Source organism: Rhipicephalus sanguineus, chromosome 4 (genome assembly GCF_013339695.2).
Source record: "Rhipicephalus sanguineus isolate Rsan-2018 chromosome 4, BIME_Rsan_1.4, whole genome shotgun sequence".
NCBI classification, from domain to species: Eukaryota; Metazoa; Arthropoda; class Arachnida; order Ixodida; family Ixodidae; genus Rhipicephalus; species Rhipicephalus sanguineus.
Window position 1 is genome coordinate 112,907,733 of NC_051179.1, and position 26,987 is coordinate 112,934,719.

The following is a 26,987-nucleotide window of genomic DNA, read 5'->3' on the forward strand; positions in this document are numbered from 1 at the left end:
CCGGCAACGACGCTCGACGCAATACTACCAACCGCCACCGACGTAGACGTTGCCGCCTATTTGCAACGCGCCGAAGAAGCTCGACAGCTCGCCCGCCTGCGCATCAAGAACCAGCAGAGGGTCGACAGCCGTCACTATATTCTTCGACGACGCCACATGGAGTACCAACCCGGTGACCATGTGTGGGTCTGGACGCCGATACGCCGACGTGGGCTCAGTGAAAAACTTCTTCGGCGATACTTCGGCCCATACAAGGTGCTTCGACGTCACGGCGCTCCTCAATACGAGGTCGTCCCGGACGGCATTACGAACTCCCAGCGACGCCGCGCACGACCTGAAGTCGTCCATGTCGTGCGCCTTAAGCCGTTTTTTGCGCGTTAGCGAACCTGGGGACTGTACTTTTTCCTTTGTCATTGTAATTTATTTGTGTATGCACTTGTTTTTTTTTCCTTTCCATGTTCTGTTGCAAGCATCGGGACGATGCTTTTTCAGAGGAGGGCAATGCCACGCCCGCTTCTTCTATTTTGGTGTGTTCGAGTTTGACCAGCAAGGACGGTTGTCAACGCTCGACGCTGGCCGCGAAGCAGTGTTCGAGAATCTTCACGATTTTAGTAGATCGCTTTGTTAAGATTGCGCGCTGCACGCGAATGTTCCAGCTTTGTCGAGAGATAACGCCGCCACCAGCGATATTGCTGGAAAGTTGCATAGCGCCTTTATAAAAGCCCACGCGCTTGACCGCTTGTCAGTTGATCGACGGTCGACGCTCTGTTTGCCGCTTTCAGTGTATTGCTGTAGCTTTCAGTTTCTCGGCCACAAGTTCGGCCTAATAAAGAGTTTCATCTCGACGTGCTGACTGCTGCCTTCGTCGACGTCACGACCACGTGACAATATGTACATTTTTATGGAGTAATATCTTTTAATATAAAGAAATGAACAATATTTCAGTACTAACAGAAAGGTCATCGAACGCATGCACCAATCAATGGTCACGTGACCGGCTTTATCGGACCGTGTATGATTTTGCCGCCAGAGGCGCCAAATGTCATTTTCGCGACTTTCAATGAAGAAATAAAAATATAAATCCGCCTCTCACTAGATAAACAGGGTTGGTTTGAGTCAATACGACGGACAATCTTTCCATCAGTGCAGTCATCTCATTTCATGTTCTGGGCAGTTGTCGGTCCCTTTAAGCCGTTGTGTGCGCGGTGAGGAACCTATATAAGGACTCTAGTTTTTTCTTGCTTTGTTATTGTTCTTTCGTATTGCAAGCATTTTTTTCATTTCCATGTTCTGTGTTAAGCACCGGGGTGATGATTTTGAGAGGGCGGCATCGCCACGCGCGTTTATCGCTGCTTTGATGCGTTCGAGTTTCACCCGCGATGACTTTTAGCGACGCGCGGCGCAAACCGCGGCGCAACGTTTGGGAAGCTTCGCGATTGCTTCAAATCATTCTGTCAAGGGTACGCACAGGACGCGAATAGCCAAGTTTATTGGAGAACTTACGCGAGCACCAGAGATAACGCTGGAATGTGACTAGCGTATAATAGACTACACGTTCCACCGATAGGTTACTGATGGCCAGCGCTCTGTTCGCGCTTTACCTTTTAATTCATTCCTGAGTTCAACTTCGCGCGAATAACGAGTTTCGTCTTGCAAACACCGACATCTGCCTTCTTCAACGTTCCTATCACGTGACAATATTTTATATAATATAGAGTGTTATGTATTGCTCCTGTACATCATACTTATACGGTGATGATCTTATTTCAGTTGCTGTTTGTTGGGAGTCTCACAAAACATATTTTTTTATCAGATCATTTGTTTAACGTCCTGCAAATTCAATCTGGCCTTCATTTGATCAATCAACATGTGGGCTTGAATCAATCACGATACATATTGCTCGGTATCCGGAAATTCTATTCCCAACGTTAATGGCGTCTGATATGAATACATGTATGTCCTCTCACGAATGATTCAAGTGATAAATCATATAGGAGAGACCATGTGCTCTCGATCTGATATTATTAAGACCTGGCTGAGACAGACATGGCCGAAATAGGGTTTCTATATTGATTTTACGACGCACCCGAAGATAGCCGTGTGTTTTATGGTCGAAATATTACGAATGCACATTCCTGAGCAGCTTTGTTGGCATGCTTTTCTTTCGATCACTAACACAGGATACGATATGTATGCTGTTTGGTGCAGGTTTTGTGAAAAAATGAAAAAAAAACTGGCGCAGCAGCACATTAGCCAAAAGCATTAAGGCAAGGACGCTTGTAGATTATCACGCTGCGCACTAAAAACAATCTCGTGAAAAATTTATGCGACTTGCTACAGCCATGCTCGCAACTGGCATATTAAGAAATGTGTACGCGCTGGTACGTTGAAAGTGACATATAATTTGCAGTCGGCGCTATACCACTAGCATTTGACGTGTGGAAGAGGTCAGTTGCATAACATCGGTCACTCTACTTATGCGGCTAGCGTTATTCGCGCTCATCACCGGAGCAATGATATGCTCTGAATATGCAAAAAAAGACCGCACAATATATGTGCCACAAAAACGGGGTGTTCTAAGTGCACGAATACATATTAGGTCTTTGAAACGAGCCTTTCGCAGTGGCATGTGTTGGGCCTAGTATGGCCCACTGGTAGCGTCGTCACAGAGGTCATGAATTCAAATCCGATTTTGTCTTTCATTGGCTTTTTCTCCTTTATTTTTTAAAGCTTACATATTACAGTGCATTCTTCTGATTGGAATGAATCGAATTTAAAAATCAGACAGCGTACCTACGCAGGATCACAGCCAGACTGTTGTGGCTTGGCCTCTCTGCCCTGCGTCCACAGAACCCATCCCAAACTTAAGGCCTGAATACAATATCAGCCACATACACTCTAAGGTCTTTCTCGGCAAACGATGTATGTCATTCTTCAAAACGTGCGCGTTGTTCAAACGAGGTAGAGTTTGGCACTATATATATATATATATATATATATATATATATATATATATATATATATATATATATATATATATATATATATGTATCATGGCGCACTTCATTGAGCTAGCGCATGATACTGGTCGTGCAAACTGAACTCTTCCATCTTCGCGTCCTCTCGTGCCACACAGACATAATCAACTGATTTCGCAACACACGGCGCGCTCTCCAATTTTTTTTCTGCGACGTCCGTCAACGCGTCCTTTGAGTTTGCTTACACACTGACCATCGGAAAATGCTATACTGGATATAGTGCTACACTCACGATTGACGAAGTTTAAACAGCATACCATGACTGCTCTGTGACTGGGAAGGGGCCAATGAGCCCTTATTGCTTCTGCAACGAAAGAGCCGCCTCGAGCGAGAGGTCCACAACATGGCATGTTCACCGTCTAACAAAAACAGCGCCTGCTTATTTCATTGCGTTTCTTGTTGTGAAAGAAACATCACTGCAACTGGAGTAACATGTGGCCATCGCATCTTACTTTGCATCACTCAAGTTCATGTCAATGCAGAAAAGCTCTCAGCACTAATGATTCTAGTAAACAATTTCGCGCTTAAAGATTAAATTGTGATGATGTCGTAAAAACACGCTTTTACACAAAATCTTCAGTGCTTTTGTGCAAGGAAACAGGTAAAAAATTGGGGGACCCCTAAGCTTCGCCTTTAAGAGTTGAACGCAATATCGAAATCCGGCCCCTAGTGCGCACTTAATAAAACACGTTGCGGGGCTGGTTGGTGATACATTCTTATTTAAAAAGCGTCCGTCCTGTCATGTACCTTTCTTCTTGTCCTCGTCTAATATGGCGCCACACTTTTTAAATAAGAATAGTGCACACTTTAAGCACAAAAGTGCATACTTATTAATCTGTGTTGTTACACACATACACGCACTCGCACACAGACACACACACGCGCGCGCGCGATGTATCTATAGTAATGGTACAGGCTTTCGATCTAAAGCCCTTCCTGTGCTAGAACGGCGGAACCATATAGGCTATGCTGTAATCGAGACATGTTTCTCACAATGTTTCACCGATGGCAGCACATTATCTAATGTTTGCTGTTGGCTTGATATATTTTCCGCTAGATGGACATAGTTGTCTATTTTTGGAGCTGTTTGCAAGTTTGTGTCTGTTTTTAGCGGCGATGGGTGCACTATCCCGGCTTTTTTCGAAGCATGGCGTCGCGCAAAAAGACGTAGTTTGATGGCATCGCCAATGCGCTACAAATCACTGAATGGGCTCATTTTCGTCGTGACACCTGCCGAACAAAATGCGTTAAGAAGATTCGTTCCACTACATCGCATTTATGGTGTTTTTTCCGATGCAGTTGCAAGTGTTGATGCAGTAGAGCAATTTGGTAGCGTCTCAGGCGCACAGGTAAACTATTCTAAGAGTTCAGGTTTGTGGTTTGGGTCATGGGGATCTACACCTGACCAGTTTGCCGGTATTGAGTGGTCTGTGGTGCCACCAAAATATCTTGGTGTTCCACTAAGTGCACACAAGTCAAGCGCACAGGGGAAAGATAGGGTGGCAGGCCTTGAGCGTTATGCTAAATCTTTTATACCACATAACCTTTCAAATTTCGTTAAAGCGGAAACGTGCAACAAGTTTTTGGCTACAAAACTTTTCTATGTGCTACAAGTGCTGCATTGTGCTAGAAGGCATATTCAGAGCTTTCGCCGTAAATTTGCAACATTTATATGGTCATCAACATATGAATCCATGAGACGAGACAATCTATTCAGACCAGTTAGTGCAGGTGGGCTAGGTCTAGTACATCTGTACGTGTGGCAAATTGTATCTCGCTACTTCTTTTTCCGCGACGCTTTCCATCCTATTATTCGAGCATTCTTGCAGGTAAACCTGGTAAATGTGCTACCTGTTCTAGTAGTTTCATCCGATTCTTCTCCACGACCATGTTTATGGGGATTTATGCGAGAAGTTTATTTCTCTGTTCGTTTTTTAACAGTTAGGTTTTCAAATGAATATTTTTACTGTGTATCACGCAAAAATCTTTACACAGATTTAATAGCGATGCTGTTTCCGCCACCACTTTATCGTGCAAAATACTTGGGACTGCCAGGACATGATGTCTTAGATCGAGTACGTAAAATGCCGCTGACACCATCAACAAAAACGTTCTTTTTTAAATTACATTCAGAGACTTTGCCTGTGAAGACTTGGCTTCGTTCAAGAGACATTTTTGTGTCGTCCGTTGATTGTCCTCTGCGTGATGCGCCAGAAACAACTGAACACTGTTTATAAGCTGCAGAGATGCAATCTTATTTTGGGATGTGCTCCAACGAACTCTTCAAAAAGACTTTGTGCTAAATTCACATTCCGTGCGATATCTCTTGCCAGCGAGTTGTAATGATGTACCATTTGACATGCTTCTTCTCATTGGAATGCATAGTCTGTGGAAGACGCGCATGTTGCAGAGAAACGCAGAGCCGATAATTTCCTCAACAGCCCACTTCATTAGGATGGTCACTCAGCTAAGAGATGTATACGAGCAAATCGAAAGTCAGCCAGAATGGTATCCGGTATTGGTGAGGTGCTTATCCTTATCGCTGTTCTGGCATATAATTGGAAAAGGCCGTTGCTATAGCGTTACTTGATGTATTCGCTATAGAGATGATTCCGAATTCGATAGTGCCGTCTGTGAGTCATTGTGTCGCGATAAGAGCATAATCAACATATTAGTTTTTTGTATTGAATTGCATTCAAGTGCCATGTCTGTGTTGAATAAATACCATGAAAGAAAGAAAAAAAACAAAACGTCGTGGCTTTGTGGTGGGACACCTGCTTGTCGCGCAAACGGCTCGGGTTCAATCTCAATGAGACCGAAGATTTCTATTGTTTATTTTTAATTCCATATCTTTCTCGCTTTTTTTGGTCACGGACGATTTTGCGCTTACAAATGACGCCGTCACCGACGCTGACGGCGGAATTTCTGCGAAACGAGCTCTCTAACGCTATCGCGTTAAAATGTAAAATTTGGACCTGTAGAGATTACCACTTTACAACTGTGAGAAGTAGTCATGACTATTTAATGGTTTTGACTACCGTGATATCTGCCAACATTTGCAAAGCTTTGGTAGTGAAACCAAGATTATCCTTCGGTTGTCATTATAATGTGCTTTTGTTATATCTGCTATAACAGTGGTCCTGTGGTTAATTGTCTCTAGAGAGCTTCCATTTTGCATGAAGTTAGCGTGTCACGGTATGCAAGGTGTACACTACTGCAGCTGTCGGCGGTGAGTTGGAATTTAGTTGTAGCTGTGTCCGTAAGTCGGCAAACACATGAGTGGACTCACTAGGACTCAGATTGGGCAGTGAGTCAAGTCTGAGTGAGCTCGACTTTTTCTGCCGGCTTTTCGTCAAATCTACTCAACTTTAACATTGACATCAGCGTCTGCTCATGTTTATGCTCGCGTCTGCTCACACATATTTCAGCACACTAGCGTAAATTTGTACACCACCTCAATATTTATTGATCAGACGCAAGAGCTACAGAGGGAAAGGGGTGCCTTGATTGCCTCCTGCAAAGATTCTAATGGAAAATTTTTGGTAAAAACATCTCGTGAGTCGCGTGTTTCACAAATATTTTCTTGCTAGATTGCAGCCACCGATAACTCGTACATGAAGTTACGAGATCAAAAGGCGCCATGTTGAGCACGTATTAAGTGATATATTGGCATTAAATAGAATTGACAGCATGATCGAAAAAGTAATGGCATGTTCCCACACTCATGAGTCGACTCACGCAGGTTCGCTCAGACTGAGACCAAGACTGAGATCAATCCAGTTGAGAAAAATGTTTATGAGCTGAGTGTGAGTGAGTACGGCTGAGAAAAATCTTGGCGAGTCTGAGTGCGTCCGACTGAGAAAAATTTTGGTGAGTCAGTGTCCGAATGCGTCTGGTTGAGGAAACTTTTGGCGAATCTCAGTCCAAGTGAAGCCTATGCGCAAAATATATGTTTTAGTGAAAGTTTGAGACAGCTTCACATTTTTTCGCCGACCTATGGGTATGTCACATAAATTTAAAGAAAATAAAAAAGTGTTTATTACCAAAAATTACACCATCTCCCGCTAAAGGGGACCATGAGGCGATGCGAAGGCGGAGCACTTGCACGATCGCGTTCCGTTGGTGATCGTTGGGCATGCTATACTCGGCGACAGCTTTCCTTGACAGCACTGTGGAAGCTACAGAGCCGAAGCGCCTGCATGCGCGCGCGCCAGGAAATAGTACCTATTTTATTTTCTGATTCTAATAGTTACTTGGCCCGAATAAATAAAACGTTCTTCATTATAAAGATAGAACAAGTATGGGAAGCTGTACATGGAAAAGAAGTTATCGTGCGCCTTAATTTTTTTTTTCCTTTTTTATTTCTTGGACGGCACCACGTTTTCCGGACGCCTGCTGCGCCTGCTGCTTGCTCTTGCAGTAAACATGGCGTCCCCGGTGCCGGCGCTGCCGTGTGCGGCTGCGAACTCTCCTTTTAGTTCTCCGAGGAGGTTATACTCTAAGTGTGACAAGAAGTGGGTCTCCAAGCAAACGAAGCAGGTTATCTGCAACGTCTACGCTGGAGTAAGGCGCCGTCAGCCGGAGCTATCGACGAATTCTGTGTGCCGAACTGTCGCCGAACTCACCGGAGTGAGTATGCGAACGGTAACACGAATCAAGGCTGAAGCTCTGCGGGCCCCACTTTCCTCTCCAAAGCGTAAGAAACTGGATTTCTCGGTCTCGGGCGAAGCTGGGAAGCGCATGACCGCCAAGACGAGGCTGCTGCGCTACGACACGTTTGCGTTGGCAGCATTGCGGCGCAAAGTGCACAGCTGCCGAGAAGCTACTGCCGAGAAGCTACGCAACGACGTGATCAGCGACACTGACATGGACATGCCGACGATCAGCACTCGCACGATGCAACGAATGCTGAACGACTTGGGGTTCCTCTTCCGAAAGAGAAAAAGGAATTCCGCATTGCTCGAACGAGACGACATCGTTGCTTGGCGTCGAAAGTACCTCCGTACAATCCGAGAAATGCGGAGGCAGCAGCGGTAAGTTGTTGCGTTCTTTTAATTTCTGCAAACATTCGTTGCGCGTGCTTGTTGGTAAAAGTGTAGACGCGAATGGTGAGCATGCGTGTGTACCTAATGGTGAGCGAAAACGAGAGCTATGCTTTGCATCAGTGATCGCCAAACGTGTGCTGTTGACGCGAGTGATCGAAAGCCTTACACAATCCTAACTTCAGTCGCAGCGAAATTCTCCAGTGAAATAAGGTAGCTGTTCATGCTTGTGCTTGTACGGTGGGTAATAGTATCAGCCTAGGATGCGATGATCTGTGCCGAAGATGTCACTGATCGTTTCGCTATTGCTGAATTTCCCGTCGCATTGTTTGGGACGATTTAGTGCCTTTCCGCGTAGGAGCAAGGAATCTGAATGGCTTGAAGGAAATAATAGCTAATTTTATTCAGCGAATATGCTGTGCACAAGATTGGGGATGTGGTTGCATTAGCTTTTATGAGCAGCCTGAAACACGTTTTGTAAACAATCGCTTCAGTCTTTCTCAGGGGAAGTTTTGTCAGCTCATCTTTGTTATATGTATTCACATGGGTTTTGTCAGTGGATTCTTGGCGCTGTAACAGAGGCATAACTGAATCAAGGTCGCTGGTTTATTAATGGGCTGTTGCCAGTTAAAGTACGCTCTTAACTATACGACTGATTTTTTTTTCTTTTACAGGACCATATACTACCTTGATGAGACCTGGGTAAACGCTGGCCACACTAAGGAGACCGTATGGACAGACACCAAAGTGATGTCCCGGCAAGACGCATTTCGTCAAGGCCTCTCAACAGGTCTCCGTGCACCGAGCGGTAAAGGAGGACGCCTAATTGTTTTGCGTGCTGGCAGTGCGGAAGGCTTTGTTGATGGAGCCGCCCTAGTTTTTCGTGCCAAGAAGGGCGCTGGTGATTACCACGCAGAAATGGATGCTTCGCGTTTTCAAAAATGGTTTGTTGAACAGTTGCTACCAAACATCAAGCCACGCAGTGTGATTGTGATGGATAATGCGTCCTATCACAGTGCTCAAGTTGAAAAGGTGCCAAGTTCATCATCAAGAAAAGCCGACATCCAGTGCTGGTTGAAATCGAAAAGTATCCCTTTTTCGGATGACTATCTGAAGAGCGAACTGCTGCAGCTCGTTAAGCAGAATAAGCACATGTTCCTTGCTTACCAGATTGACACACTTGCCAGCGCTGCCGGTCATGAGGTTGTGCGCTTGCCTCCTTACCACTGTGAGCTCAATCCAATAGAGCTCGTGTGGAGCCAGGTCAAAGGCTATGTTGCTTCAAAAAACACTGACTTCAGGATCGATTCAGTCGAGCAGCTGTTGCTGGAAGGAATTGCAGGTGTGACCCCGCAGAACTGGTTCCGAGACTGCAATCACGTGATAAAGCTTGAGGATGAGACATGGGAGCGGGATGACATTATAGACAGCCAAACAGAAAGTCTCATAATTTCTTTGGGCACAGATTCGAGTACTTCTGATGAGTCAAGAAGCTCTGACATGAGCGGAATCAATGAACTGCCATGAACATCTCCATGTGTGCTTTTTCAAAGCTTCAACCAAAAGGTTGCACGCGTGCCTAACCAGAAACTGTGATATTGCTTGTGAGGTCCATTTGTCACTGTTATTTAGTTACTTTTTATTCCTTATTGACTTCATTTTAATTTAATCTGCTGATCTCTCTATGTTTCGTTGCACTTCGTGTATGTTCTGGTTACATTGCCGTGGTGTGATAATATCTGTTGGGATATTGTGTGCCAAAACAACGATGTGGTTATGCGACATGCCGTGCTAGAGGGTTGCACAAGTTTTGACCATCCGGTGTTGTTTAACATGCACCGAAACATAAGTACACGGGCGTCTGGCATTTCTGATCCATCGAAATGCGACAGGCTCAAACCTGTGCGTTTTGTGTCAGCGGCCGTGTGCTGTGCACTGTACTGTCACAGCGGCCCTGATGTGATCATGTATCACAGCCATGAACTTTTACATTATACGCTGCATCAGCGAAAACCACATTTCTTAGTTGAGGATTGAAGTGTTCAAAATTGTGTTCATTTTTCTGTGTGATGTCATGCCAGTAGTGCTTGATGCCTTGTTTCATTGCTGTCTCAATGGGACCTGATAGTGTGATACTGCTTCTTGTCATTGTTTTGTTTTTCATTTACTCATTTCCTAATGTATTCTACAATCTCATTCTTCATTATCAATGTGTTCCTGCTCTTACCTATTTTGATTTGTTTATTATAAATGGTTCTTATGGCAAGCAATGCCAGCAACGAGTTATGGTTATCACGTTCTGTGCCACAAGTGCAAAAATGTTATGTTGACATAGAGTTCCAGCAACGAGTTATGGCTATCATGTTCAGTGCCACAACTGCAAAAATGTTATGTTGACAGTGTTCCAGCAACGAGTTATGGTTATCATGTTCTGGTCACAAGTGCCAAATGTTATGTCGACATGGAGTGCCAGAAAAAAGTTATGGCTATCATGTTCAGTGCCACAACTGCAAAAATGTTATGTTGACAGAGTTCCAGCAACGAGTTATGGTTATCATGTTCTGGTCACAAGTGCAAAATGTTATGTCGACATGGAGTGCCAGAAAAAAATTATGGCTATCATGTTCAGTGCCACAACTGCAAAAATGATATGTTAACAGAGTTCCAGCAACGAGTTATGGTTATCATGTTCTGGTCACAAGTGCCAAATGTTATGTCGACATGGAGTGCAAGCAAAAGCTTATGGCTATCACGTTCTGTGCCACAAGTGCAAAATGTTATGTTGACATAGAGTTCCAGCAACGAGTTATGGTTATCATGTTCTGGTCACAAGTGCAAAATGTTATGTCGACATGGAGTGCCAGAAAAAAATTATGGCTATCATGTTCAGTGCCACAACTGCAAAAATGATATGTTAACAGAGTTCCAGCAACGAGTTATGGTTATCATGTTCTGGTCACAAGTGCCAAATGTTATGTCGACATGGAGTGCAAGCAAAATGTTATGGCTATCACGTTCTGTGCCACAAGTGCAAAATGTTATGTTAATAATAATTCATGTTGTTTAACGTCCTGAAACCACGATATGAATATGAGAGACGTCGCAGTGCAGGGCTCCGGAAATTTTGAACACCTGGGGTTCTTTAACGTGCCCCTAAATCTAAATACACGGGCCTCGAGAATTTTCCCGTATGGCTGTGACACAATAAACGATATGAAGTGTTTTATGCATACTTTTTTTTCTACCAATAACAATTATTATTATAGACAATACCTGTTACATACTGCATGCACAGGGATAGAAAAAAACAACGGCGGCCATCACACTACATGAAGGTGCTTGACGAGCGAAGCTCGATAAAAAAATCTGTTTCAGTCTCTATTCAATTAAGCGTAAGCTCTCTTAAAATCTTCCAGTTCAGTGGTATCATGGTACTTGCGTATTTTTGCTGCGGTGTGTGCGTGGAGACGGTCGTCATCTTGCATAGTTTGCATAGCTATTATATTTTCACGGGGTCATGACGTTGACGAAGGCAGCAGACGGCCGGTAAACGGAAAGTCAGATTACAGCAATGCACACAGGCGCTGATAGGGGCGAGTACAGCATCGGCCGCGGAAAAGCTGCTCATCGTTGGGACGCGCCGTCTTTTGTACATCACGCATCGAACTTTCCAGCTTATCACTGGTGGCCGCTCAAGCTCTGAAATAAGCTTGACTGTTCGCGTCTTGCGCGCAATCTTAACAACGATCTCCAACAATTGTGAGGCTTCTCGAACACTGAGGCGCAGTCTGCGCCGATCACTGCTGACAGTCTTTGTGGGCGTAAACCGAATACAGCAAAACTGAAACAAGACAGGCCCGTGGCAGGATCGTGCCGAAACCGGCCTTCCATTTCGCCTGTACCAGGGCTCGATACTGTAAACGTTAACATTCGATCACGTGTGGCGCGTACCCGTATATACTGGGCTGCCACACTTTTTGTTGACTGAACACGGAATCTAAACTTCACTGTTATAAAGGCTGAATAATGCTGGGAAAACGTTCTGAACTGCGGAAAATTTTGCATGTACCAGTATATATACAGCACAGTAACTTGCTACATGTATGCACTCTCATCATAGTTTGACATTCCCATTTTGCATGCACACATTTTGCTAAACACACTAGTGCTGCGAGCAAGCGAAAACCGAAACTGGAACTGAAATTGGCTGCAAGCTGCCGGACTACTTGCGTAGTAACACAAATGTGCGGAGGCCCCGCCTCCGTAGTCTTCGCTCCAATGTCAAGAAAAGCTGTCGCCGAGTATACCGACCTCGCGTCGTGGAACGCGAAGAGGGACGCTACGCGCGTCGTATCTTCCATCTAGCCTGGCCGTTAATTCTCACAGGGCGAGCGGGGAACGCGGTCGACAGGCGGGCGAGAGGGGGGCAGCGTAGGAGAGGAGAGAGAAGGGGAGGGGACGCGCATGCGCTCGAGCTCACCGCGGCGTTGCGCAGGAGAGAATTTCGGCATGTCTAGCCCGCGTTTCAGAGGAAGAGTGGAGAGAGGGAGGGGAGAGGGATAGTGGAGAGGGGGAGGGGAGAGGAAAAGTGGAGAGGAGAAGTGGAGAGGGGAAGGGGAGAGGGTGAGTGGAGAGGTGTGCGGAGAGGGTATGCGCATGCGCAGTAAGGGTGGTCACGCCGCACACCACCGCCACCACCACCACCACCACCACCGGATTGAACTCCGCCTTAAGATACTTCGCATCTAAAAAAAGCAAGCGCGCAGAGTAATTGCATCAGCAGTCTTGAAATTGTGGCCGTCTCAAATGTAAGCTAGAGCAGGAAAGCACAGGTGAAAACGTAGAGAGAGAGGTGAAAACAACTGAAGGTAGGGCCGGCATATGGATGAATAGCATTCAGTGTCGAAAGAAGAGGCAGCCACCTATCCAAACAAACAATTTTTTTAAAACACTTTGGTTATGGCTCACACAATTTGAACTGCGACAATGATAAAGTTGTCATGGCACCCTACGCACTATTTACACTGTTTAAAAGCCAACTCGCTGGTATTGCCATTGAGTGCCAGTGTTGCACTTTCACATGAACATAATGCTTTTTGCGCGGTTTTGCACAAGAATTCAGATATCTCAGTAGTATAATAGGTGCGGCAGATATGGTTTAAGTTCGAGGAATGATTCACTTGTCTCTACTAACACTGTCGGAGAATCAATATTAGAAGTTTAACTTCTTACTGGCCTCGTTCTCCCGCAATTAATAATATGTGCTCACTACTGTAATGTAGGTTGTATCATCACATGATGTAAAATAACAACTGAATACGTCGATAAAAAGAAACAATCAGTCTATTTGTTACCATCATGGTACAAAACTATGGCTCCTTTTTGCTTGACGAAGTGCAGTGCTGAATGTGCACTCACAAAACAATAGCAAGTTCATGCAAACTTTCTAAACATGTGCATTTCTCCATTAAAGGATAGAGAAGATAAGGTTACAGCAAACAAAATAAAAATGAGCATAGAAATACAAAATTTAGCCCACCCTTATTGTAAATTATTGCACAAATATAAAAATTTCGATTTACCCACAGCAGATTATACATGAGAATCACACAAGGCTAAATCGCTTCAATGACCATATTATAAATGCGTTCGTCAGTATAAATGCTCAAGGCAATTGACATCAAGGCACACACTGTGTAATGGAGGGCTCTAAACCAGTGCTTTGTACTGAATATGTGAGAGTAAATTTCAGCTGGTCTTGATTATTAGATGCACTGGATAGCATATCCATTCTTCTAGTCAAGGGATGTGAATATGGAATTGGCTAATGGGCTCAGTTGCTGTATAAGTACATGCCTAATTTCTCACAAGTTCGTGATGCTTAAAAATGATTATCTTCCAATTATGGAATATTTACAGTCCTGTGGTAATGTATGTTTCAATATATAAATTGTGTTTTGAGTGAAAAGCTAACCAGTATGGGTATATATGTTGGCAAAAGGAAACATTTTCCATGGCTCTGATCATTTTTTTCGCAGTATTGTTGCCTTATTGATATATTTCAGCTCAGTGGGTATTGGTTAGTTGTCCACATTCATGAGCACAACTGAAGAAAGCAATGTTCTTACTATTCACTGCTTCAGACACGTAAATCTTTAATGCATGTAACTCTGTTCTCTGTTGTCGTTCATCTTGTAAGGACACTTGCTTGGGCGAGTTCGTATCGATCCATTGTTACGTTATTGCTCACCGCTTTGAGGACGAAGACTGAACCGCACGCTTGCGCTGTGTTCGTGTGGTTCAGTATTCGTCCTCATAGCGGTGTGCAATAACGTAACAATGAATAGTCATTAATCGGTCCGAGCTGAGCGATGCAGGAAAGAAAACTAAGTCAGTCTCACACTAGCGATGCCAAGCATAAAGGAAGTGCGGAGCTGGGCGGCCTTCTTTGCTTCTGTTTATTTTACAGCGAAAGCTGTTATGAGGGCCGTTTTTGGCGCCGTAGTTGTCCGCCGCTGCCGGTGTCCGTAACCAGAATCGCGAGAAATAAGCAAAAGAAAGTAACTAAGAAAAAATATCCAGGATGAAACGAGGTTCGCACCTGGGCCCTCTGCGTAGGAGCCCAGTACTCTGCCTCAGAGCCATGCCGGTGCTTGAAACTGCGTTGCAAAAAGACCCTATACAGACTTCATGCCGGGAAGGAACCACATGAACATAATAATAATAATATCTGGGGTTTTACGTCCCAAAACCACTATATGATTATGAGAGACGCCGTAGTGGAGGGCTCCGGAAATTTCGACCATCTGGTGTTCTTTAACGTGCACCTAAATCTAAGTACACGGGCCTCTACCAACCACATGAACATATGTAATGTAGTGTGGAGAAGAGTAAAATTACAACCAGGGCGTCACACAACGCGAATTCTGTAACCAGGCGTCACACAATGCATATTGCGCAACGAGTGGGTTGTTGAATGCTTCCAACCTATTCCAAAAAGCTCTGCCATAATTCTTTATGGTCATCAACCGTCGCATCAACAAAGTGCACGCCTTACGGATGATACCTCGCTTCTCCGCAGAATGACGAATAATGTCGTGGTGGGCGCTTTCCAACTTCACAAAAATTACGATTTCTGGCGTAGTGGGTACGTTGCTAGTGTACTTGTAAGTAGCCACAAGAGAGTTTATAACGAGCTCTAGAAATGCCGCTCTTCGAGCTTTCGCTGTGACTGTGGTGCGCTTTCCGCGTAAGCCTGGTGTTTTTTTTTTGCTTTGTATCTTTTTCTCTCTCCTCTCTATTTCTTTTATGTTTTATTTGTCTCTGCTCATTTCTATTTCTCTCTTTCTCTCTATATATGTACTTCTTTCTATTTCTCGCTCCTTCTATCTCTTCTCTTTCTTTCCTTTTTTTCTCTCTATTTCTCGCTTCCTCTATCTTTTTCTCTTTCATTCTCTCCCTTTCTGTATTTCGTCTCTTTCTTAACCTCTACACCATGCTTTACTCTCTCCCCACTTCCTTTTCTTCCTCACGAGCCATGATGGTCCAGTGGTTATTGTGCACAACTGCTGGCCCGCAGGTCATGGGATTGAATCCTGGCCGCGGTGGCGACATTTCCAATGGAGACGAGAATGCTTGAGGCCTGTGTACATGTAGATTGAGGTGCACGTTAACGAACCCCAAGTGGTCGAAATTTCCAGAGCCCTCCACTACGGCGCCTCTCATAATCATATGGTGGTTTTAGGACGTTAAGCTCCAGCAATTATTATTTATAATCGTTTTCTCAGCACTTGTACGAAAAACCTTCGATGTACTGGCGACCGAGAGAAATGGTCGCAGCGCAGCAGATGTAAACGACCTCTTTAAATTGTACTGCAGACATCACTTGTGAGTAAAAGAATGAGTAAATAAGAGTTGATAGTTAAGGAAGCGTACCAGGCACACATCAGCTCTCGCTGCGTGGTTAGAGAAGTGAGGAAAGGTTAATGATGTCATCATGAATACATGTGCAAACACTGGAACCAACAGTCACTGGAGAAAAACTGCTCACATTGCATTGCGATCGTGAACCTGTGAGACAAGTAAACTTTCTGGGAACAGTAGTTGTGGCTGCCACAAAGCACAAGAACCTATAGCTATGAATGTCAGAAACCACTTTTGAAAACCACACAGTTTATAAAGCAACATTCTAGTATTTCTCGAAGTTTATCACTAAGTTTAACTATTATTGGATACTGTGGCACCAAAAGGGCATAACCAATTGCTGCAGGTTTTTTTTTTATGTTTGGCTGTAAAGTCTGCTTATATAGAACCTCCAGCAGCTTAATGACCCGTGTAGGACTTGCCATACTCCACTTAGCGTGTATGGTATATTAGGTTAAACATGGACAATTGTTTCCACAAAGCTTCGCAGGGAGTCTAGGCTTTGATGGTAATAGCAAGAAAACACCTCCTGAACAGCTTAAAAAGCTGCTGCCTAGTGATGCAGAACTATCGATGGTACTATCGATACTATCGATAGCTGAGTCACTATCGAACTATCGATGGTGAAAAATATTATCGATAGCGCTATCGATAGTAAAACGTTCGATGGTACTATCGATAGTATAAAATCAACAGCGCGGACTGACTGCAAAATAAACTTGGTTCCCCGCGCGCGTGGTACATAGTGGAGCCGGAGGAGCAGGCTGAAGGGCATGAAAGTTGACCTGCTCTTGTTCTTCACCTGAGTGCTTTGCTGACACATGATCATAAAGTAAAACTATTCAGCTGTAGCGGAAAGGAAGGCGTCACATGTAGTGGAACTGCGCGGCTTCAAATTGATATTGCATTTTATAATTTCAAATATATATATATATATCAAGAAGTTAATTGTAAGGTGTAACTGGTTGCTTTTGGATACGAATTTATTGATGGATATTTTCCGCCATTTTCACTACGGAAATAATGAATTTCTCTGCCAAAAAATGCTCATAAATTAAGCGAAGCTGGTAGTAGGCTATCGCAAATATTTTGGCAATATGGCCGGCCACCAACCGCATCATTATTCACACCACTATCGATAGTATTGTCCCGTGGTTGTGACGGTGAAGAATGCTGCAGCAAGACTGCGAAATGTGGGCGCACTTGGGCCCAGAAAATCAAAACTCAAAATACAAGCGATACATGCTGCGCACTGATAGCGGCGGGAGGAGTCAGCCGTTGAGTAATCTGATCATCGGTGGAACGCGTCGTCCTTTATACATCAGTCATCAAACTTTCCAGCGTTGTCGCTGGTGCTTGCGTAAGCTCTCGAATAAACTTGACTATTCGCGTCCGGCGCGTAATCTCAACAGAATGCTCTGAAACATTCGTGATGCTTATCAAAGGTCACGGCGCGGTCTGCATCAAACGTTGCTAACAGTCTTTGTGGGTGAAGCCCGAATACGTCAAAACAAAGCAATAAGCACGCGTGGCAGTAATATCGCTATAGTAATATTAACGATGGTACTACCGATTGCACTATCGATAGTTTGTCGATAGTAGCATTATCGATAGTTTGTTTACACTATCGATAGTTTTAAAGAAACCATCGATACTATCGATAGTCAATTTACCGATAGTTCTGCATCACTACTGCTGCCACCAAACAGAGCTGAAGGAAAACACAGTGTCATATACTCTGCAAGCTAGCAGCCACAATATACTGAGGTTCATAGCATTTATCAGCTCGAATTCAGAGAATTTAATCAAGCAGCTTACTCAATTAAGAAATGCATGGGTATGAGCGCTGACTCTTACTTTTGATAGATGGAAAGATGGGCTAGTTGGTGCATACGCGTCAATCAAAATTAAGTGTGAACAGCACAGAACTCTATGGCATGGCTTTGAAATCAAAAATTAATTCTTATTATGCGGCTTTAATGTTGAACAGAGGTTGCCTGAAGCCACTGATTATACAATATGTCATACTAAGAAAAGTTTATTACCATGAAATAGACTACTGTGAGTAGGGCAGCTATACTGAGCCCCTTAAAGAAGCTGTATATCAATTTTGCTTGCCCTTTTCATGAATGAATATTATGTAAAGGTGCGCAACAGGAACAAGAAAACAAGTTTAAGTGGACCAGGGTTTATTGACGCAAGTGGCACTTGAGATGGAGGCCTATGAATGCTGAAGGCAGGCGGCGAAAACCGACACAAGAAACACAATGCTGGCGCCAACAGCTCGCGCTTAGCGCTTGCAGGTAAGGTTGAACTGCGGCATATTGTTGTTCCTCCCTATACAAGCTTCACTTAATCATGACAGGATACTGAACCGCTTCACTTGTGAGCACAAAGGTTCCTTTGAACCAACGTTGTTGTTCTTAACATAGCTCTCGAATGACTGATAAGTGCAAAAAAGCTTTCACACTAATAAACCCTTGCAAAGAGGTAACTCAGCCTTCATGGAAATCAAAGTGAAAAAGAACACTGAAGTTCTATGTGTAAGTACAGATAAAACTCGATCTAACGAAACTCAATTTTACAAATTTCCCGATCTAACAAAGCAATTCCCCGGCAGGTCCCCATAGGGTTCAATGTTTTCAACTCGATTAATGGAGCTATCATGGCACTACATTCAGTTTAACGAAAGGTTTCTGGGAATGAATCAATAATAAGTGCAGTGATTTCTTTCTCATTTTGACAGAATAGTGTTAAAAGATCTAGACACCTTAGTGACTATCCTAGTTTTATTTCGACAAGACTTCACGCCACGCTCATGCATAGAACGGACTCAATAGTTGGTAGTGCTTTCACGTACCAAATGGCACTAGGGGCGGTTATAGTTCGCTGTTCTTGTAAAGACTCCCGCAGGAACATGGTGGTTTTTTCCGTTGTTCAGTGCCTTACGCGACAGTTGGTTCGTCTCCTTGTTATTATTTTTCAGTTCTTCGAAATGCAAAATTATAACATAGTGACACCCGAAAGCTACCGCAGCAATTTATTAGCCACTAATAGATGCTAGCGCACGTTGAAAGTCCACAAGAGCAGCCCATACATGGAGCCTTGTTCGGGTAATACAAGTGGGGTACGTGGTTACGTGAAGCTATGGCAAGCTGCCGATAGGGAAACACGGCGTCAACGAATGCCGTGGTTGTGCCTGTTCGCACAACCACGGCAACCACAGCAAAGTATTCATTAAGTGAATTTCAAATTGCATAAGAGAAACACCTCACTTTGCCCACCTTATACAGTGAACTCTCACTTGTACGAACATCGGTTTAACGCATATTTCAGAATAACGAACTTTTAGAAAATCCCCGGCAGATTTCTGATGGTGCGCACCATGAGCGTGGTCCGTACATGACATGCATGACATTTTACGCAAAAATCTTTCAGTTAAACGAATTTCTGAATAGTGGATATTTCAGTTGAACGAACTTAATCCGCGGACCCGGGCTCACTTTTGAAATCAATTCAACGAAGTTGAAGACTATGTGCAGTGTGACAGTCAGCTTGTGACCTGTGCAAAAACTATCAGATTCAGAAATTGTTTCCCTAGTGTTCGCCTGAACCGGAAGAAGAGTTGGACGAAAATTTGTAGTGCTTGAGCCAGGTTCAAATTCTGTATCTTTAGCCGAGGCTGTAGGACACATTAGAAAGTTACGAGACTTTCTGTCACAGCAAGAATTTGTGCCACAGGCAGTGCACAGAAACATAAACTCACTCGACAACTTTGTCTTTTCTTGCGCTTTAAGGGCGCCATTCCAAATGAAAATACAGAATTCTTTTCAAAATAAACTTCATTTCACACTTTTGACTCAATATCTGCTGTGTCCCATTATGTTCCACATTCTAGTGAATATTCAGTTTAGTGAACTTTCAGTTAAGGTGGTATGGCATTGAAAAAATTTAGGAGCAGCCAGCCTTGAAATAACTTTTTCTTCAAAACAAACATGTCTTATTTAACTTACCCAGCCATTTAAAATGCAAAATATTGATTATTTATTCTTGGAAGGGGATCTTTTTCAAAAATTGCCTTAAAAGTGGTAGTCACGCCAGCAGTGGTAAGTGACTAATGGGTGGCTTAATTCAGTAAAGCTTTGGTATATTTGTAACTGAAGACTGGAGCTGTGCAATGAACTAGGATAAATATTATGGAGCAAATATCAAGGAAGTAATGTTAAAAAACCAAAAAGACGGGGAAAGAAGCCAGTTTAGACAGAACCTTTTTGCAAAATTGGCTGTGAATTTGAAAATATTCCATCAATTTCTTGTATTCTACTTTATTGCACAGATATATACGTTGTAAACTATTATACAAAATTTCAGTTCGAAGTACACACTGAGAAGAAAGTTGTGAATGTTGGCGTTACATGACTTGGAGCAAATTCTTATTTTGAGTAAAACGAAAAGAAACATTTCTGAGCTTGCAAGAGGTGTGCGTCCCCCTGTGGCCGTTTTTATAGATTTAAAAACAATTAGAAACACAAAGTCATATTTAATGACATCCTCTTTAGTAACAGTCACAATAAAATTTAAAACGTATTTTGAATATCATTAATATAGAAGAAACAACACTTACTTTCGAAAAAAAACACAATGTGATTTCAGTTTCGCTATACAAGCATGGGGTATCTAAAACTTGGTGTAACTTGCAAACTAATGATGTGAGGAAGATAATTTTTGTTGCAACATATTTTTGAGTGTTTGGACATTCACAAAAAACAAAACAAAAATAAAAATTGACCTCGTGAAAAAAATTCGACTTTTGAAGGTGGCCTACCGCCTTAAATGAACTACTTCCTTGAGTCCCTTGAAGTTCAATCAAGTGAGAGTTTACTGTATGGAGAAAATTTGCTTCAGGCAAACACAATTCACAGTAGATCGCAGCCACGCTATCAATCAAGTAATTGAGAAAATTTCTAAGTGCACCAACATTACAGTTCATTGTCTGTCACATTAAAGTTCATTGTGTGTTTGTGTCTGTACCAAACACCTTTAAGAGGCTTTCATAGACTGAAAATGCGGCAGATGCCACGCACTGTGGGAATCGATTTAATGCGTAGCACCCAGCAAAGAGCTGCGTAACTCGTCTTGTTTGTTTTGAGGCAAATGAGGGCATTCATGTCATGACATCTAGTTCACTGTATATCGCGTGCTTGTCAGGCATTCGTGGATGTACAATCTTTAATATAATTAAACGTATATTCCGGTATATGCAATGCATAACCTGTCGTTTATGTTCGTCACGCACTGATGTCATGCCATAGCAACTTTGCTGTGTATCCAGTTATCAAAATCGCCGCAAGCGCACCAAGAGAGTGTCATGTAAATCATGCCGTACGTGACATGCATGTCATGATTGTCAAGTCACCACCTGTCTTATATGTCCGTCGTACAGTGACGTCACGCAATACCAAGTTTCGCGTGTAACAAGTTATCGAAACGGCCGCGAGCGCACCATGAGCGTGGTGTGTAAATCATGTTCTACATGACATGCATGTCATGTAGAACATGAACATGTAGAACAGTCACCTCACGCAATACGAAATTTCATGCGTCAGGTTATCGAAAGGGCCGCAAGCGCACCATGAGCGGGTCATGTATGTCATAGAGTACATGACATGCATGTCATAATTTTCATGTTACCACCTATCATTTATGTTCGCCATACAGAAATGTTTCGTCGTACCAATTTTTGTATATATCCATACAATTAAACGGCCACGAGCGCCCCGAGACCATGTCATGTAAATTATGCTCTACATGACATGCGTGTCACGATTTGCACGATAGGACCTGTCACCTATCTTTGTCATGCAATCTTGTCACGCCATACCAATTTTCGTACATATCAAGTTAACGAAACGGCCGTAACAGAACCAAGACCGTGGCATGTAAATCGTGTCATTCATTACATGCACATCATGATTTGCACGTTATCACCAATGATAGATAGATAGATAGATAGATAGATAGATAGATAGATAGATAGATAGATAGATAGACAGATAGATAGATAGATAGATAGATAGATAGATAGATAGATAGATAGATAGATAGATAGATAGATAGATAGATAGATAGATAGATAGATAGATAGATAGATAGATAGATAGATAGATAGATAGATAGATAGATAGATAGATAGATAGATAGATAGATAGATACGCTCAAAGGCGCAGAAGTTCGCTAAGGAGTGCTTCGCATTTTAAAAGCATTCGACTCAGTAGAAATACTGACGCTTTGATGCTTTACACTGCCAAGAGGTACCCAAGACAATAACTATCATCTACAAAGATTCTACTGCTGCTTCTCCAAAACATTCCAAAATCATGACCAAAAACTTGCCACTGTGCTTAAAATAAAAAAGGACAAGGTTACTGCATTATCCCAGTACTAACACGCAGAGCAGAAACTTGGAGAATAACAAAAAACTAAAAGTTATGGACCATGCAGTGTGCATCAAAATAAGAAATGATAGGTGTAACATAGAGATAGAAAGCAAGTACAATAGCTCAGGGAACAAATAGAATCGGCTCATATCCTAGTGACAGTTAACACACATAAATTGCGACCAGGGCACATGAACACCATGGAAAGCTTGTAGTAGATGGCCAAAATTAGACGTGACACAGAGTAGTGATGACAACTAGACTTCTGAAATAAGAGTTGCTTGATTATGCACATTCACCGCATCCAGTACCCTGATTTGACTCGTTTGGCATTGCAATGAAGTTTAGTGCTGTTTAATTTGTCCTTGTAGACTGTGCGATGGGGGAAACAGTCCTTCCAATAAGCAGTTTGGAGAGTAAGACATCACTGATATCAAGTCCCCCGAAGAATTCCCACTACATAGGGTGCTGAGCACCATTGTTGTGACTCGACATACAGAGTGCTGTCAAAGGTGGTGGGTAAGCTGTCAGGTAGAGGCACCAGTGGAAAGGGGTTAGCACAATCTGGTGAAAGGTATAGGCGCATTAATGGTCAGTGGCCGCTAGGCTGATCATCGCTGCAATGGTTTGGCTTTGTGAGGCTGTTGTTGACATCAGGTAGACCCGTGAGTAGGACGATTTGTCAGTGATCCCGCGTCCTATTCACTCAAAGAAGCGTGCATATGGTAACTATGGCATAGTGAGATAGGAGCTCTTCAGGGATCTGACGGACAGGTGCTGTCAACGTGGTGGGTGGGTGTTGAGGGGAGTGTTGCAATAGAGGAGGTTCAGCCCACATCATGGTCGACTAGTCGCTGCGGAGCACAAGGGTGAAACACAATTGCACTAGCCGCGTATCGATAAGTACAAAACTATAAAAAAAGATGCACGCAGAATTTTCTATGTCTAAGTAACGCAGAGGCATAGACATTTTCTTGCACATCGCAATAACTTTCCCATAACGTTGGTTGATCTGTCAACCGAGAAATGCCAAGTTGCTGCAAGGCTGATGGTTGTGGTTTTTAATGCAGGTGCAACAAAGGAAAAACTATGTCGTTTTTTCTGTGCCTCAGTTTAAGCCACTGTGTTTTGCCACGAAGACATTCAAGTTGCCACGTTTCAACATTACTACTAGCGGCATCACATTTACATATCCCAAGCCAAAATGGTGGCAGTGGAACTTAGTAAAAGTTCCTCGGATTTTGTAGGGCTCGGCTTTATGATTGCTGTCATTGGCTTCCACAACAACAGCAGATCATTCATCAATGCCTCGTAAGTCTGGGCCCGCCGTTGAACGTGTTTCGTCACTATTCGGTTGTAGGCGAACAGACTCGAGTTCGTCGAGGTGCTGACACGTTGTGACCACTTCAGCTACGGTAGCGGGATTCTTGATGGAAATAGCAATGAATACAACAGTCGCAATACCCTTGAGAATGTGCCGTACCCTGACAGACTCGGGCATTGATGCATCGACACGGCGCAAGAACATCCTCAATGTAGCACGCGTACGACTCGCGGAGATGTTGTTTGCGAGCCTCGAGGGTTTTTTTGGCGAGAGCAAACCGAACGGCCGGTGTGCCAAAGACTTCACGCAACTGTTCTTTGAAGCTAGCCCAGTCGGGGATGTCAATCTGATGGTTGAAGAACCACGTCTTCGCCACACCCGTAAGGTAGAAGGAGACGTGAGTTAGCTTGGAGGTGTCGTCCCACCGATTAGCGGAACTGACACGCTCGAAATCGTCCAGCCAGTCCTCCACATCTTCTCCGCGGAGACCAGCGAAGAGATGAGGCTCGCGCTGGGGGCTGTTTATGACGTAAGAAGGCGTGGCTTGCGGTGCCAGAGTGGGGACGGTAGCAGCTCCGACCTGCTCGTGTTGTGATATCTTGCCGGACAGCTGGCACAAACGGCGACCTGAGCGAAGCTCCAGGAGGTAGAGCGGACGAGTAGAGGACGGGGGATCCAGGAGCAATATCTACCACGTATGAGGTCTTGGTTGGGCAGACGTTTATTTGGCCGGAGGACCCGGCAGTGAACAGGCACGGTGAGCCCCCAATGATGATGATGATGATGATACACGCGAGGATGAGGATGCATAACCAAATGCATTATGATGATGTTAATGTACAGACGAAGAAGATGTGTATATTAAATGCCCACAATATTGCAAACTTACTGTATTTTGCAGTTGGCACTGACTAGGAAATCTTGTTATGTGATAGTCGTGCTTTCATTGTTACTTGTTTTGTCAACATGTTCCATAGCCCCGTAGATGAGTGCAGTCCACATTGAAAAATAAGGACAAAGCTACAGAAAGGCGAACACAAGCGTTTGTGCTCATCGTTGTTTTTTGAGGTGCACTGTTCTCTACTAATGTGAGCAGCCATCTTGTCCACCTGTACATATTAACCAAGTTCACATGCCTCCTTTTGCTTTGCTAACACTATTTGCTTACGCTAAACAGCTCCTGCACCGCCAGTGGTGGTGAGCCAGTGTGCTACGGCCTCGCATCAATTGGCTGAGGTCAGGCCACTGGTGGTTGAAGAGCAGGAGGTCGTGCTGGAGCCGGAAGCTGGGCAGCAGCGGCAAGCCGCAGGGAACCGGCTGTCGGAGCGGGAAGGGTCGCGAACAACTGTATACCTGGTGGGCTGGCTGTGGACCCTGAGCAAAGTGGCAGCCCTGACGTTGCTAACAGTCAGTCTGTGTCTTTTACTTGTAGATAGGTGTTGTGTCCGGCATGGCCACGCCGGATTGGTGGTAGCAAAGAGACATGGAAGACACCCAGCTCCACTCAGTAGCATGAATAGAGAGCTCAACTGCACTGGTGTCTTAGCATGTCACCAGGGGTCGCGCGACACAACAATAGGTAAATGAGTTCATCCTCTTGTATGGTTTGCACATGTGTGGAATGTAGCAACACAGTTAGAGCTCTAGATCTAACTCAGAATCAGGTGTTTTTGAGGCATTCGCCAGATATAGACTTAATAATCCTACACATTCTTTAAGTATGCTGAAAACTGTCATATGTGGAAATTGCATGATAATGCATTCTATATCTCTGCTACAGCACCTGCTATCAGAGCACTTTAAATTAGGTAGAGTTTCTGAACTTGACTGAATTGTGTGTGCAAAAGAAACTACCCGTTTCATGCTGGTTCTCGTCCATTCTGTCCGGCAAGAGGAAGGAGGAAGCAGTGAAAAATTATGTTTCTATGTTCGTTTTCTCGTTTACTCCAGCCACCGGCTTTTCTGCGACAGTACTATATAAAAGACAGTCTTAATATATTGCAACATGATGTGCTATCACTTTTGCATTCATGACATTTAATAGTAATTACGGTCCAAATATCTAACACCATGCCATCCATTCCACATTTCTGCTAAGCAGACGCCATTCTCTAGTTCAAAAGTGCAATTCACTTCTTCTCGTTGAACACCTACTCAATTTTTTCGTTAGGCAGAAAAAATTGTACATAAAGGCTCTAGTTCCACTTAAAAACTTTGTGCATGAAGTCAAACAACCGAAACATGAAAAAAATAATGTTATTCAGTTGTAGTCTTACATAACGTAGTCATGATGGAAGCGCAGAGCTGGTTTCAATATATAGCTGGTTTCATTTCTAGAAAAGAACTTGAGTGATGTCTCTGCATGATTAATTGGTACGACAACCTTGAACAATCACAACAACACTAAATGGGAATATATGAATAAAGCTGAGCTTCTGAGGTCGAAACTGAGCAGTGTTGTGAACTTTGTATGCACAAATGCAAGTAATTTCGCATAGAAGCCAAACATGTGTACCCTATGTACTTATGTATACGCCACACTTTTTTGCATTAAATCTTGCTCGGGTGCACCCAGAGCTGATCATCCTCTGTGCCGTCGATCGCGTTTGAGAGCCACGTGAGCTCAAAGTTCTTTGCGATGGTCTCCACTGACAATGAACGCCACGCGTCCATGATGTAAGAGCACACTTGCTGAAGAGACGCTCACTTCAGCTGCACTGTCAGAGTTGTTTGGGTGTTGCCCGAGGGCATCCACTTGGTGTAGCACCGCTGAAATTCCGTCTTGAATGGCCACTTTAGGCAAGCAGTTGCAACACGCTAGTCAAGCCTCCTGAAATCACGGCCAAGTCCGTTCGGCAATCGGCCAGCTGTCCTTCAATCAGTCGGTTTAGTGCCAATTAAAGCTGTCGAGCACTACAAGGGCTTTGCGGCGTAGTAGACCGCCTGGTCGGTTCTGCCACGCTGTTTTTAGCCAGTCCGCGACCAATTCGTGTGACATCCAGCCCTTTTCTTGCACCAGGACTATGATACCATTGGGGAACTTGTCTCTTGGCATTGTATTTCTTTTAAATACAACATAGGGTGGAAGCTTCCTTACATCAGCGGTGATGCAAAGCATCACTATATCTTTGCCATTGAGCACCAGCTGTGTGCATGGAGAAACTGTGAAAGATCGTGCTTATGCTCCCTCTGAAGCGCGTTTACAAAGGGGTGAAATGTCATT

General features: G+C 43.8%; 1 protein-coding gene across 1 annotated transcript; it reads left to right on the plus strand.

Annotated features, from left to right (window-relative positions):
* The first annotated feature begins 7,463 nt into the window (after positions 1-7,463).
* LOC125758276 (uncharacterized) lies at positions 7,464-26,345 on the plus strand. The gene is made up of 4 exons (XM_049415309.1): positions 7,464-8,071; positions 8,755-9,422; positions 24,942-25,171; positions 26,340-26,345. Exons 1-4 carry the CDS (start codon positions 7,464-7,466, stop codon positions 26,343-26,345), a joined length of 1,512 nt encoding a protein of 503 aa, XP_049271266.1.
* Positions 26,346-26,987: the final 642 nt, after the last annotated feature.

Bases quoted from the DNA above. Each gene is read 5' to 3' on its own strand.
- LOC125758276 (XM_049415309.1), top strand. From the start codon at position 7,464: ATGGCGTCCCCGGTGCCGGCGCTGCCGTGTGCGGCTGCGAACTCTCCT. The intron at 8,072-8,754 runs GTAAGTTGTTGC...TTTCTTTTACAG, and splicing joins GAAATGCGGAGGCAGCAGCG to GACCATATACTACCTTGATG. The intron at 9,423-24,941 runs GTGTGACCCCGC...TACGCTAAACAG, and splicing joins GTTGCTGGAAGGAATTGCAG to CTCCTGCACCGCCAGTGGTG.